We start from the raw sequence: 15,797 nt of genomic DNA, 5'->3' as shown, positions 1-15,797 counted from the left end.
GAAACTAACCCTATTTTCCATATCATTAAATCTAACTGTGTGTGTGTGTGTGTGTGTGTGTGTGTGTGTGTGTGTGTGTGTGTGTGTGTGTGTGTGTGTGTGTGTGTGTGTGTGTGTGTGTGTGTGTGTAGGTTTGACATGTCACCAGAATCGTCCTTTCACCATGGCCAGCTGTAGCAGAGACAGTACAGTGAGGCTGTGGTCTCTCACACCCCTCATCTCTCCATTGCTGCTGAACATTCTTACTGACCAGCCTTGGGAAAAGATAATAGGAAACACAGGTGAGAAGAGACTTGGTTTGTTCTGTGTTATGGTGTTATGTTCTCAGCTGTCATTAAACCATGGTGGCTGTGTGTTTCTGCAGACACAGCTATGGTTCCTGGTTCACCTCCCCTGCTCTGTGGTAAAGTATCTAGAGACATCAAACAAGAGCTGGACAAACTGAACTTAGACATCAGGGCCAAGAAGCTACGCTGGTTCTCTGAATGCTTTTCGGTAACCACATTCTAAATGCTTATTTATCAATGCTAAGTCATTGTGATGCTCTCATAATGCCCTTCAAGATTGATGACTGATTCTGAAAGTTCTGCTGTAGTCTGTTTGTATTATCAGCAGTTTGTCTTGATATGCAACATACAACATACAACTAGGAAGGATTTTTAGGATGCAAATATGTTCTGCTGCTAAACTTGTACTTCGCAAGGGAGTTTGTTTTCATACTTAATTAAAAACTGCTACTTTCACCACCAAGCTGATTATTTCTATTGTATATCACACCTTGAACAAATGGAAGTATGAAACTATCTGTAGCTGACACACCATGGATTTTAAACCATCTGATGCGAGCCTGGTGGTATTACTCGTAAACACAAGCAGACATTAAGAATAACCGTGTAAAATGCTCCCTGTATATATGAATGATAGATTCATTTAAGTACCCTTTAAGAAGCTCCAGCACCTTTTTTCACTGATTGAATATAAAGCAAAAAGTAATCAGCTGCATTGAACATAGTTTTTCGTCAATGAATCCGTTTTTTTGTGCGTGTGTGACTGTGTGTGTGTGTGTGTGTGTGTGTGTGTTCACGCTGCTTGTGTGCGTGTTTATGTGTTTCTGAACACATCTGTGTACTCTATCCCATGCCAGCCTCCAGGAGGCACCAGTAACCTGTGGGACCTAGTGTCAGTCATTAATGGCCAGGATGACTCATTGCTACCAGCCAGCTACAGCAAAGGAGTGATGCACATGAAGCACCTGCTCAAGTTTAAAACAGTGAGTTGCTCCTATTCCCAGAGTCTCGGTTTAAAACAGAAAAGTCCAGATAAATCAAGAGCGACCACACAGTGATCACTGTTCATGATCAGCTGTAGTTTATAACAGACAGTCAATTCAATTTTATTTTATTTGTATTGTGCCAAATCACATTCATTATTTAATGGCACTTTACAAAGTAAGGGCAAGACCAATCAAATATATAACACACTCAGAGCTGTTTACTTCATTCAAGGTGAAGTAAATAAATATAGTTGATTCCTGCAGTCTGCTTCCTTTTATTTCAATCATAATTATATTTTTTCCACATGTATGCCACTAGATTTGAATTTATTTAATAACATGGGGGGGAAAAAGGTGATAGTTTCTGGTGCGCAGCAGAAAGTATTGTGTGCACATGTGATATCTTTCAGACCACGGTGCATTTCGAGTTGCTATGTGTCTGTGTGGAAATGACAGTAGTTACTTGACTGCGGTAAAGTTGGAAAGATATTCCCGGATTCTGAATTTATTGATCAATAACTAATCAAGCCTCCTTCCAATCAGATTGATTTACACAAACAGCTTTAGCTTTCTTTTCATCAAAACAAGCCTGAATCCATTCAGGAGAAAAACCTTTGTTCTTTATGCATTTTAGACGAGTGGGCAGGGTCCGTCTACAAAGTGCAATGCCGAAAACACTGCAAAATATTAAATAACATCACTGCTGTACAGTGTAGAGTCACCAAAATCTATAAATCTTCTGGTTCATATAATTTGAATCAAACTTCTCCAATTCACAATGTCAATCGAAGAATACATATAGTGAGTGAACCTTTGTTTACAATTAGTATAATTAAAACTGTCTTTTCCTGATTTATTGTTTTTCATTCTGTCACTCAGTCTGAAGCTCAGGAGCTGACTATTGTGAGGATGTGTAAGTTTGGAGGAGGCATCGGAGCTCCCAGTAAAGAAGAGAGGCTGAAAGAAGCAGCAGACATCCATCTGAGACTGGGACAGATTCAACGATACTGTGAATTAATGGTGGAGCTGGGACAGGTATGGAATGTGCGTGTGTGTTTGTGTGTTATTTTTCTATTTTCTTTCCCTGAAAGCATGGAACTCAAACATTATTGAGACTTAAAAGTTGTGTTGGTACCGATCCTTTCTGTGACTTTTTCCATTTCAATATTTTCTCTAATCATTGGCTGGCTCAACCACAGTCTGTTTTTATCTTTGTATACCATGTAAAATTGAAATTAAACTTTTCTGTAATGAAAATGCTATCCAAAAATCAAAGCAGTTTTCTAGCAGTCAGCAAAACACTGGTGTTATGGTATCTGTGTCTCCCTTTTGGCTCCATCTTCATGGACCAGGTCATAGAGAAAATCCAGTGGAACCTGGAGGTGAAAGGAGTTGACAGGAGAAAAGTCAGTCATGTAGGACTTGTGACTGAGTGGAGAAAAAAAGCAGGACCTGACAGGCACCTGCATACCACAGCTGCAGATACAACGGCCAGGTGTAGAGGAGGTCATAAATTGTGAGATCTGAGCATTATCAAAGAGCTTTTGACACACCAGTTAGTTTTTGTATTTGAGAATGTTTGGTTACAGTCACACCAATGAATCTCTTTCGAATATAAAAAAGATATAGAAATGAAAAGAAAGAAAAAATATATATGACAATGTAACTCAAATTAATTGAGGGAAAGTATGGACTCAATTTAGAAGAGTGTGTAGAGTGATATTCACAAATATGTTTGTAAATCAGTCTTTGTAAACCTGTTTACTAAATGTGCAGGGGAAAAGAAGTTTGTTCATGTGTAGAAAAGATTTGTATATGAAAAAAGATACTATGAATCTATCAATCAATCAAATTTTATTTGTATAGCCCATATTCACAAATCACAATTTGTCTCATAGGGCTTTAACAAGGTGTGACATCCTCTGCCCTTAACCCTCAACAAGAGTAAGGAAAAACTACTAAAAACCCTTTTAACAGGGTAAAAAGAACGTAGAAACCTCAGAGAGCCACATGTGAGGGATCCCTCTCCCAGGACGGACAGAAGTGCAATAGATGCCAAATGTAAAGGAGAACATCAGAAAGATAAGGGTATTTGCAGTTTTGATTAGAATAAACACTGGGTAGCATAACTGAAGGTCAATGAATTGATGGATTATTGTCAGTAATGGTCGAGTATATGAGGAGAAATATTATATATCAAGCAGTCTTGTTGTAATCATAGTCTATGGTCAGCAGGAGGAAGAGGTCCAGAGAAACACACACACACCCGGCTGCTCGGGACAAGTCGAGGGACTGCTAGCGGAGGCTAAGCTAGGTGGCTCCGCGGCGGATAGCGGGGGCTGGCTAACTACAGCTAACGGAGGTTCTAAGCTGCGGAGCCGGGCTTCGCTAAGCCTCGCCTCCATCGCTACAAATACATTACATTTGTTACATGTACCACTACTGTTAAAGGAGGCAGATAAGTAAGTTAACATTAGACACTCGGAGCAGGAGAGAGCAGTGGAGCAAGAGGGAGGGAGAGAAGCCATCGCTGATATATTAGCCTACGAGGGTGAGCTCAAACAGAAAAAATCCGGTGACACGCAAATGGAAAGACACAATCGCTAAAGCACCAAAGAGTAGGGGTTGGTATGTGTGGATGTTAAACTATAGTAAAGTATAGTAATATAGAGAAATATCGGTGTTAGTAGAGCTAGTTCAGAGAGAGTGGCCACCACCAGCGGCAGGAAAACAGGAAGTGACGCAATTCGCTTACCCTACTAGTCAGACCTCTTATGAATAAGATGACAGCTGATATCAGTGGGGAGGTCACACAACTACTTGTACAGACTTTAAGCAGAAACCTGTGTGTAAAACTCAATGTTCTAATTTCTCACGCTCAGTGTGATACTGAAGTTAACATTTTTACCCTGACTCTAATTAGACAATTACAACCCAATCACAAAGCAGAATGGTCATACGGTGTAATCAGAGGGTAGATGGGCAGGTGATCTTAATTACACTTAAGTAAGATACTGTAGAAAATAATGGTGAACATTTAATATGTTGTGTCTGGGTGCAAGCCCACTTGTGTCATGCATGATCATCCGTCTTGAAAATCTGCTCCACCTTCAAGGACTTAGAGGTAATGAAGCCATCTGTCCACTATTGGACTTTTTGAGTGGTTTGTCATCTTCCAATCCGTTTCATGTGTAAAATGGAGTCAGACGTACCTGTAACATCAGTGTCACTCAGAGTGTTTTATGCAGTTTTATGCTTTGCATTTGTACACATTAGTTAATGAAATCACTTATTATTCACAGTTTCATTTTACAAATACACAAACTTTTTACAAATGGTATTTCCCACATTTACTTTACTGGTGTACAAAGGTTAATTTACAACTACATACTTTGGAATTGTTTGTAAATCTTACCAACTACTCTGAGCTTTATTATCTCTCTGTCAGTGGGAGAAAGCATTGTCTGTGGCTCCAGGAGTTTCCATGAAGTACTGGAAGAAACTCATGCAGAGGTAACCCAACCTTTTTTGCTCTTCAACTAAACAACATTAAAAGTGAATTACAACAAATAATCATGCTCCCTTTTCAGTCAAAGTGTGCACCGCTATCATGATTGTGGAAGGTGTTTGCTCAGCAAGCTGCTGTCACAGTGTCTGTTTCAGTTTATTCGCTGCACTGTGAATGCAGATGAACAAGGGAGTGGACAGAATAAGAAGTGTTGATTCACAGTTACGGGGATCTCTGGGGCAGCAACGATGAACAAAATATCAGGAAGAGCAAAAAACGAAATAACAACTACACAACTTACCTGACAAAGTATTGAGGAAAGTTAAATACTACTTGAATGAACAACTCATCGTCATCATCACCACCTGTTGTTCTGATTTGTAATATGCTGTTACTTTTATTGTGTCCACCCTGCACACTTCACGTATAAGGCTTGTTCATTTCAATTCAATTTTTATTTGCATAGCGCCAAATCAATACATATATTATCTAAAGGCCCATTCCATAGTAAGGTTGAGACCTTAAAAATGATAAAGAAACCCAACAGTGCCAACAAAGAGCAAGCACTTTGGCGACTGCAGAGAGAAAAAACGTAACAGCAATCAACCTTTAGACAACCAGAGTCAATGTGGGAGTTATTATTTTATTTTTGATGATTGTTATTTTAATAATAATAATACATTTTATTTTTATGAACCTTTCACAGCACTCAAGGTCACCATACAAGGCTCAAATAAAAACCGAAGAAAATAAACTGAGGGCAGCTCAGATATGCTGATATGATTTATAGCAAGAGAGACAAAAGAAAGAGAACAAACAAAGCTGCTGCTGATTATGCAGCATATCACTGTGAGGCTCCTAATTAATGTAACATAATTAATAATAATAAATCGATAACATTTTTTTTTTTACAAGGCAGAGAACTAATGTGCAAACTGCAAATGTTGCACAAGAAAGTGAGATACTTGCACACCACATGAATAGCTCTTTGTCACACCAGTGTGCTCAGCAAGTTTGCATTGTTACATTTTTAAAATCTGATTTTTAACATCATTAGTAATTTTCCTGTAAATTTTGGCCCATTTTAATAAACATAAACACTAGATGTGGGGAAATTAATTGTTTGTTTGATGCATTGCTATGGGGACATGGACGACAAAGAACATAATAGATTTTTTTAGATTTTTTTTTTTTTATTTCACATTAAAGGTCCGGATGTCTTTTACTGTGTGTCTGAGTCTCCTGTCTGAGTGTCCCCCTCCACTCTCCTGCATTACACTTAAACAATAAACACCATCACTAATCAGAAGTTATTAGGCCCTGAACAGTACTGAAGTTTACTTTGTGTATGCTAATTCACTTTCGAGATTATGAGGTACGTATTTAAACATGTGCGCACGCAGTTCATCTGCTACGCACAACACGAGATGCACAGACCCAGGACATCAGGGTTAAAATGCTAAAGATGCAGCACACAACTCTAAACTGAATGAAAATCCAATCAATGTGGAGAGCAGTCTGATTTCAGAATTGAAAACTGTATTTTGTAAATTACAGAACACCTGTAAAAGCAGTAACAGTCTAAAATACTTTTAAAGCACAAATAATGAGGCTAGTAAAGATGCACAACTTTAGTAGTCACACAGTGCTGAAAAAATACATCATTTATAGAAATGAAATTCTTTGATGCATAGAGCTGCATCTGTAATCGTTTTATCATCGGATTGTAGCGCTCTGAATCGTAATCGAATCGTGAGGTGCAGATTCCCATCCTTAATAATCATACATAGAAAACACATGATTGCAACTTTTACAGGTCACATGTTGTCTAATAAGTATAGAATTGTAATGTGTTTGTGTTGCAGGAGAGCTGACCAGCTGATGGCCGAGGATAATGATGATGTTATCCCATACTGCATCGCCACAGGAGACATAAACAAACTTGTAACTTTCTTCACTGGCAGAGGACAATTGCAAGAGGCCTTACTAATTGCACAGGTACAGAGAGGGAAGGGATAGTCTTCTTAAGGACTTGATGAATGGTATACATCTTGAACTAATGGCTACAAAGTTGAAAAGGAGGGCTGGATGAATAAGTAAAGTGGAGACAGACACCCTGTTCAGACTTTAGAGACCAGATCACAAGTGTTCTGCTCTTAGTAGATCAGTTCACAACTGAGAATATGTCTCCAGTGACGTGTGATCAGATCTGACGTATCCTCTCTATATGCAAATAAACATGTACATCATTTGTGATCACAAAGACCAAAACATATATATAATTTTAATCTGTCAGTCAATGTTAATGTTGTGTCAGGGGCCACAAAGAAATCAATGTATGTGAAACACTGAGATTTGTAAAAACACTTTAGGTTGGACTTTAGTGGTTCAGAGGACATCAGCTAAGTATATAAATACAGACCATTTACATGTGTCACCGCTGAATGTGATTGATCAGATCTCAAATGCATAGTTAACTCCAGGTCTGAACAGGGTCAGAAGCACCTTCTAAACAGCCTGTTCAAGGCGGGAATATTGCACCCTTTTCCAGCTCATTAATCTTTATCAAATTTACAAACTTAAATGTGGGGCAGCATTGTTGATCCTCCTACAAGACAGCAGAGTAAGAAGATCTGAATCAACATGTGTGTAAAAATGTGGGACGGCGGGTGATGTTGTTGTGAACGTCACATCTGGAACACCAGGATGATTTCTGAAAATAGACAGGCAGAAATATGTCGGCTTTGTTTGGTTCAGTGTAAACAAGCATAATGAAGCTTCTTCCTGAGAGCAATGTAGCAGGACCTCTGTTTAAAAGAGGCCAAACATGAAGAGGTGAGGGAATACCTGAACAATCATTGTGATTGTTGTGATAATATTGATAAAAATGATAACAAATAAAAATAATATTTGTTTCCAGGGAGCATGTGAAGGGAACATTCTTGCACCACAAAGCTCCCCAGTCAACCACACAACTAATGATATGGATAACATACAACAATACCAGAGGTAAAGCAAACAGACACTCACACACTCTAATGCCAACTTTCTGTCATTAATTTACTTTTGTTGCACTAATCAAACTGAATTTGAAAGTAGTTTTTGAATGAGCTCAGGTCTGATACACAATTACACATCTCTTTGGACTAGAGCAACAAACTCTGCTGATATTCAGTATCTCGACCTCTCGTGACATCATCAAGGTTGACATCTCAAGGGGTCGAGACACTGGTGGTGGTTGGTGGTTGGTTTCAGGAGGGCACTGGATATGGAGATTGGAGGTGACTGGGGAGGAGAAGGGTTGAGAATCAACAAAATGATAGCTGACAGCCAAAGAGAGGAGAACAGAATTAAAGTTTAACAGCAACGAGATATTGGCTGATGGAGATCATGGCAAAATCTTATTGGATTACCATCAGCTGATTCAAAGGGGGGGCTTTAAGAGAATTGAGAATGAATGAGAAATCGGGAGAGTCTTCCTGATTGAACTATTGGTTAGCTTTATTTTATAAATATGACTAGTTTCATCAACAGTATTGTTAGAATATATTTTTGGCAATCTATCTTCTCAGTATGAAAAACAAGATCACATCCAATAAGCAAAATTCAACTGACAGCTTGACGATCAAAATGTAATGTAGGCCAGTAGTCAGTTCGGATTAATGTCAGATACAAAGGATTCTAAAGCTGCTTTCAGACATACACTGAACGCAGTTCCTCCGGAGGAGAACTTGTGAACGCAAATGTCCGAGTGAGACGCACCACAGTTTCTGCTGACTTTATCCGCCTGGCCTCCTAGTAAAAAATCGGTAGAAATCCAGGACATGTCGATGTGTGAACACAGCAGGGGATCCCCCGCTGGAATCACCACGAGGGAGTGGGGTGGTTGATGATGCTTCTAACATGCGAAAGCTGCAAAAATGAAGGAAGATGTCAAGTCAGTATGTGGTAAGAAGCGGAGTTAATGCATCACATCCTGCATCTGTCTGCTGCATCTGGCTGCTCCACCTCTCGCCTGAATAACACAGAGGATTTGTTGCTGTTGTGAGTGCGTCTGTGCAGAAAACACCCTGCTGTGTTGTGTGTGTGTGAAACGCAAACTGCGGGTAAAGCCAGTAGCCAATTCCATGGATTTTACCCGGAGGTCATGTCAAAAAATTGAAAAAGTGATCAAATTTCACAGTGGAGTGGAGCTTCCTGATTATTCCTCTAAAACTAAACTAAATAAAGAGAGCCTTGCTAAGTAAATTAATGTATCACTAAAATTCATCCCAGGGTATTTTTGTAGCTGATTCACTTCCATCTCAACCGCTGACTTTTGATCTTCTTCTGTCCAGCCTCCTCCATAAGATCTGTAAGGAATTAGCTGAATGGTACTTCCAGAATGGAGGCTCTGTCCGGGCAGCATGTTGTCACCTTGCTGTGGAAAACATCAAGGTATGCACACCACAGCCTGTGCATGTTACCATTAGCAATTTGTATGCATACTTTTTGTAAAAATGTGGCTGAAATGTGTGTGTGTGTGTGTGTGTGTGTTTGCTATATTTTTAGCTATCCATGTGTAGCCTGATCCGGGGTAATGAGCTGGAGTTGGCTGCATGTGTGGGCATTGTCATAGGAGACAGAGCCAATCAGAGCACTGTGTACTGCCTTGAACTCTTGGCCAGGAAGTACATGACCACACCTAAATGGTACGTCTATATCCATGCACATCCAATGTATGTGCTACACTCATCCAAACTCCAAACTATCACTAGTCCAGTTTGGGCTTTTTTGTGTAAAATTCTTGCTTTTAATTTAGTATTTTTAATTTACTTTTTCTTACCCATGAATAATTTGATCTGGATCAGCTACCATGACCAATGAATTGATTACCCTTACTTGGTTTGGTGTTAATTCATCTGTAATAACAGTGGGTTTACATTATATATTTATGTGTGTTAACTTCAAACACTGACCCTTATTGTTTGACCACAGGTGAAGCTCAGTGGCCGCTGCTATAGGCAGACCTCATCCCTCTGTGGAGCCAGGAACTTATCTTTAGATACATAGTTGTCTATTCAGGACCAATTCCAGTGTCTTCTCTTCAGTTTAGACTGTATATATCTGTCAGAATTCACCTCTGCAGTCACATAGTCACATTTTTCCCTGTAATTGGCGGTGGCTGCTTGAAAGTTACAACATTTGAAAAACAGAATGTTTATGTTTTCTGTGTTTCCTTGTAGGGAGCTCTCAGCTAACTTACTGCAAATGATTCCTGACAATTACATCTTACTGGCTAAGCTCTGTGCATTCTACCCAGGGAGTGCTGCTGAAATCAACCAATTACATGGGAGGGTGAGTAGATAATCTCTAAATTAAGATGTGTTTTGGATGAGATGGAATGAAGGCATCATGTCTGATGCTGATGATACTGACAGCTGTGATGATTAGAGGGATTATGTGTTGTTTGTCATTCAAGTGCGGCCTCCCTTCAGTAGAGGAGTGTACGGCCTTGGCAAAGGAAGCTATGAGTGAAGGAGATTTGTTTTCAGCAGTTAAATTTCACCTGCTCAGCTCTGAACCTGAGAATGCACTTCGGATTGGGATTGATCATATCAAAGGTACTGACAACACACTGTGTGTTTGTATGCTACATCTGCAACATCCTCACATGAAATTCATTTGTGTAATTGAAAGAAATGTCACTATTGTTATCACATTTGAGCCTTAAACAAGGTCATGTATCATTTTTTGTTTATAATACTGTATACTATATCTAAAGATAAATTCAACAATTTGATGTTTTAATTTATGAATAAACAGATTAGTCTTTGTGAAGGCCATAAAAATATGTAACCGATATGTCCGAAAATACAGTGTAACAATTACAATCAAATAATTCATCAGAAATTTTTACTACAAAGACGTGTGCAAATGAATAACTAATTAATCTGACATCTTTCTCACCAGAACAGCTGAATGGATCTTCTGATTGGACAGTGGATAGCATTCAGCCAATACTTGACCTGATGAGTTACATCAGAACAGATCGCCTCATCATGGCCAAGCTGACAGAGTAAAATCGATTATTACTGTCGCTTTAATGTGAAATAGTAATTTCACTCAACTCCCACTCTGCTTTTACTTCCTATATTTTGTTAGATGTGACAATCATCCTGTGTGTGTGTGTGTGCGTGTGCGTGTGTGTGTGTGTGTGTGTGTGTGTGTGTGTGTGTGTGTGTGTGTGTGTGTGTGTGTGTAGAGTCCGCAGTGAGCTGTTGATCCTGTGTGGTTATATTGGAGGTTTGCTCGCCATTAGAAGACAATACTCCAGCATCGTACCTGCACTCTACGAATACACCAGGTAGACACACTTTACTGTGTTCCAAACCTCTACATTAGACTGCATCTGATTAGTCTTGAGACTGACTGCCTGTTGTTTGTAGATTAATCCCATTCTTCTAAAATCTATCTGAAATCCTCCTAATAAAAGAATAGTTTGTTGCCTACAACATATTTCTTATCTCAGTCCATGAAAAACAATGAAAACACTCTTAGTCTAAATCTTTATTTTACCCCTGTAGAAGAAAATATTTTACTTTCTTTTCTTGTTATTTTCTTAACGCACCCAGATCTAGTTCCTTTATTACTCTACACCAGGGGTCTTCAACGTTTTTTAGGCCAAGGACCCCCAAACTGATGGAGAGATGGAGCAGGGACCCCCTACTATATATATTGTATACAATTTTGTTTTATATTAAACTGGGCCTAGTGCCATGTATAAACATAGCTGTGTAAAACTCTGAATCAACTTTCCAAGGAAGCTGACCTGCGAGAAAACTTACTTACTTAAGCTGCTTTCAGACTGATGTACTGAACTCCAGATTTTATCTGCAGTTTCTCCAGAGGAGGTGTATGTGTTAACAGAAATGTGCGTGAGATCCTCTGGAGTTTCTGCGGACTTTCTCTGCCTGGCCCTCTAGTATAGTCCGTAGAAAGCCAGCAGTCGTCGATGTGACAACATAGCAGGAGATCCCCCGCTGCTCAGCGGATTCTAACACGTGATAGACGCAAAAATGAAAAGAAACATTAAGAAAGCAAATATATCTGGGTGAAAAAGTGGTGCCATACACGTAGAAGACACAGACGAAGATGTCAAGAGAGTTTGTAGTGATGAGAGCCGACGGCTGTGTCAATGTGCTGTAAACAAAAATATGAGATCTCCACAGTGGACAGCAACACACCTCACCTGAATCCTGCAGAGATTTTGTTGCTGTTGTGAAAGTGTCTGAGCAGAGAATCTCCTGCTGCATTGAGCATGTGTGAAAGGGAAACTCCAGAGAAAGTCCAGACCAAACTCTCCCGAGATCCTCTTCAGGACATGTCTGAAAACAGCTTTACGTAGATTCAATTTCCCAGAACTCCCACTGATGCAGACAGAGATTTGACATTAGCAGAAGGGGATGAAGAGACTGACCAAATGAGTTACGGACAGATAGGAACCCTTTGTATTGTAAATTAGACTGTCCATGACCCCCTAAATTGAATTCGCCCTTTGTTCACACATACACCCTTTGTTTAGCTCAATCCACAACCTATTGTTTTAGATTTATCTTTGATGTGATGGTACAAAGACTCTTCTGAAGGTTGACCAGTAGACAGAATTGTGTTGTCTTGCTGTGATGCATGTCTCCACTGCCCAGTTAATTACACTCCTCTGAACCAGCTAGAGAATTTGGTCATTATAATACTGTCCACAAAGCTCTATCGAATGAGTCCTGCGCCTTGTTACACAGTTGGCATATATACATCTAGGATCTTTATTTGTACTTTGTGATCTTTACTTCACCATGTTAGATATATGAGTCTTCAAGAAAATGTTTTTTTCAATGATAATTAGTACTAATTAGTCTTAATCTTAGATAAGATAGTTAGACTAACTAGCATGTTTTTCTTTCTTTATCTCAGTCAGCTGTTGAAACGGAGGGAGGTGTGTGTTCCTCTGAAGATTGAAAAGTTGTCCTTGGAACTTGATGCCTGGCGAGCCTGCACACAAAGTAACAGCAAGTAGGTTACTTACACACACAGACACACACACCAACACAAATAGCCTTACATATTACAGATTAATGTTATTAAAAACCCATGAAAAAAACAACAAAATAATAAAACAAAGACTGAATTTAACAAAAGTAGGGCCAAAGTGTGTAGAGGAAAATTGGGAAGGTCTGATCATTATTATGCAACACAAGATTGTACAACAAAAACTACATATGTTCTTCTTGCCACTGACAAAATATAGACTAGAATTAGCGTACTGCGGTTGTTTGCTTCCACCAATCATTGCAGTTTTCCATCAACATATTTCTACATATTTGTTTCCAGTTTCATATATAAGGTCACTGTGACCTTTACATTTGACCACTGAAATCTAATGACTTCATCTTTTAGTCCAAGTGACAAATGATAACAAATTTAGAAAAGATCCCTCTAGGCCAGGGGTCGGCAACCTGCGGCTCATCAGTCCCTCTGCAGTGGCTCTGTACAGTGTTGTGCATGTCGCGCATATTTTTCACGAACGGTGAACTTAACGAATCAGTTTTCATATGATGAACGTGAACATGAGTGAACGTTACGATAAACGTGAGTGAACGTCACGATAAACGTGAGTGAACGTCACGTTCACGTTAATTTTTTAAATCATCATCGTATCAGGACATCATGAAATACCAGGAGCAGGCGTGTGTGTGTGTGTGTGTGTGTGTGTGTGTGTGTGTGTGTGTGTGTGTGTGTGCTCCCAGATAGCGCACACACACACAGGCCCCGGGGCTCCGCCCCCACTGCAACACCCATGTGACTGCTGATGACATCAGATGATTTCTGATGTGCATTTTTTTATTTTTATCTGATGGATGTAACAAACGCACCAGTAAATTAACTGGACAGATTATATGGTTGACATCTTAACATTTAAAAATTGTTCTTCCACCTCGACTCAAAGTGAGCACCAGAGATTATCAGTGCAAAGACAGAGTTTGCCTCCTTGTGTCACCGGAGTCTTGTGTTCTGTCCCTATGGAAAATGTTCTTCCCATCTATGTTGGGTCAGAGCCTGGTGTCTGAGCATGAGTCTGTTCTATGTATTTGCACTGGTTGTGATGAAGTTTGGTCTGGCTGATCCTGATCCTGAGTGCAGAGTATTTGAGGGTTCTGCTGCACTGTAATATAGCAAAAAAACTAAAATGTAGCTAATGGCTGTCGTCATAGAAATCTCTATATAGTGAGTAAGAGGTATTGTGTGATCTTGGACACAGCATGAGTGCTTAAAAATGTCTGTCTGTCCGTCTGTCTGCAACAGTCCTCCATCAGAGTGTCAAAGAGAGGAGTTTAATTGCCTGGATAGAAGAATCCAGCCAACAGACTCTGGTAGGAACAACATACAATGCTTCATCAGGAAAACCCAGTTATGAGGAAATAATGCCGTGTTCATAAAATATGTTTTGGGATTTGATGTAGACTTCATCCAGGACTAAGCCAGGATGTTAATGCTGCTCTGATGTTGGCTTCAGCATTATCAGCTTGATTCAGCAAGCTTTAGGTGCAGCTAAAGTGGGTGAATGAGTATGTTGATAAGTGATTGGCCACTGTACATCTTCTTGGAATGAAAAATGAATGAAAGAGCAGAGGAGACAGAATTAAGCATTACCTCACTAAGCTCCAGTCAAAGCTGTTGGTAGTAAATACATACTATATGTAATCATTAACCAGTAAATCATGCACCCTTGTCTCAGCTGCATTAGTCCTGTGTGGAGCTGATTATGTGACAGGCTCCAATCTGCCGAGCCACTCTGATGTTCAACTGTCCTGTTTCACCGGGCAGAGAATACAGGTGTGTGTTCTCTTTTTTACATATGTTGGACATAGATCTTCATAACTTGTGACTTTTCACATAATTCTCTTTTTTTATTGTGCAGGGTCCAGTGTTTTTGTTGGAAGATGGTAAATCGGCAATCTCCCTTAATGATGCACTTATGTGGGCAAAAGTCAATCCATTCTCCCCACTGGGAACAGGACTCCGCATTAACCCCTTCTAGCTCATAAGGAGGACATTACAAGGGAATCATTTACAGACTGGAAGAAAGGAAAATAAAGGATGAAGTGTGGAAGTGGAAAAGAAAATGAAAATGGCGGAAAATAAAGATTTTTGTGCATCAGTTAAGCGACTAACTTCATTTTAGAATTGACTGGGTCAACAAACATGGTGACATCAACAAACAATTCTTTTGTGAGGATGATTGTGTTTCCAACAAGCTTGTGGTTTTGGTAGGTAACAACTCTTCAATGTATGAGTATCTGTATATTGGGTATTAATCTAAAGCACTGTCTTCTCTTGTTGTAAAAACTAAATAATGGAATAAACCAACCTCTGTATATTTAGAGGAGAGACTCTGTTTAATTGTGTTACACTCATACTGAGATGCACGTAATAAATGGGCTGGCTGTGGCTGAGGGGGTAGAGCAAACAAGAAGTTGTTAGTTCGAACTGCAGACCCTCTTGTTAGAGGACGACTGCTCTACCCAATCTGCATTCATTGCTTTTTATGTCCCACCTCAAATCAAGAGCCCCCCTCCACCTCCATGCCACAACAACCCTGAAGCAGAGTCCAATAGCCTGCTGAAAAGTACTGGAGTATTTTTCATTTAATGCTACTTTCCACTCCACTTTATTTTTAAAGGGAAATATAGTCTTTTTTACCTCACTACAGTATATTTGACAGCTCTCTATTTCAGATGGACATTTTTAGTAAGGAATCATATGGCACAATTATAAAATACCAGTGTCCCACCACTTTTGGCACCATGCAGTGTCTGGCTGGAGTTCTGTGTCACATCTAACATGTCTATTTGAGACGTTAGCAGTTCTATCAAAGACGCACTTCAATCATTTAAACTGTTTGCAGCCCAATGAGGTATAAGCCAAAGTCATTATGACAAATATGTGCATGAAAATGTTGTATTTTTCCTGTTTCCTCTC

The 15,797-nt window shown here is 39.5% G+C and overlaps 1 protein-coding gene across 1 annotated transcript in view; it reads left to right on the top strand.

Moving 5' to 3' along the window:
• wdr17 (WD repeat domain 17) overlaps positions 1 to 14,976 on the top strand; it is a 43,473-nt gene extending 28,497 nt beyond the window's left edge. The window contains 17 exon segments of the mRNA XM_034603036.1: positions 132 to 281; positions 365 to 495; positions 1,145 to 1,270; positions 2,153 to 2,308; positions 4,722 to 4,786; positions 6,647 to 6,779; positions 7,702 to 7,790; positions 9,119 to 9,218; positions 9,333 to 9,472; positions 10,007 to 10,118; positions 10,243 to 10,384; positions 10,734 to 10,839; positions 11,026 to 11,127; positions 12,732 to 12,830; positions 14,121 to 14,188; positions 14,554 to 14,651; positions 14,737 to 14,976. Coding sequence (XP_034458927.1) covers positions 132 to 281; positions 365 to 495; positions 1,145 to 1,270; positions 2,153 to 2,308; positions 4,722 to 4,786; positions 6,647 to 6,779; positions 7,702 to 7,790; positions 9,119 to 9,218; positions 9,333 to 9,472; positions 10,007 to 10,118; positions 10,243 to 10,384; positions 10,734 to 10,839; positions 11,026 to 11,127; positions 12,732 to 12,830; positions 14,121 to 14,188; positions 14,554 to 14,651; positions 14,737 to 14,856 — 1,937 coding nt within the window. The 3' untranslated portion in view covers positions 14,857 to 14,976.
• The last annotated feature ends 821 nt before the right edge of the window (positions 14,977 to 15,797 follow it).

This window comes from Hippoglossus hippoglossus, chromosome 1, assembly GCF_009819705.1.
Source record: "Hippoglossus hippoglossus isolate fHipHip1 chromosome 1, fHipHip1.pri, whole genome shotgun sequence".
In the NCBI taxonomy this organism is placed as follows: domain Eukaryota; kingdom Metazoa; phylum Chordata; class Actinopteri; order Pleuronectiformes; family Pleuronectidae; genus Hippoglossus; species Hippoglossus hippoglossus.
This window is presented reverse-complemented; position numbering and strand designations above follow the sequence as displayed.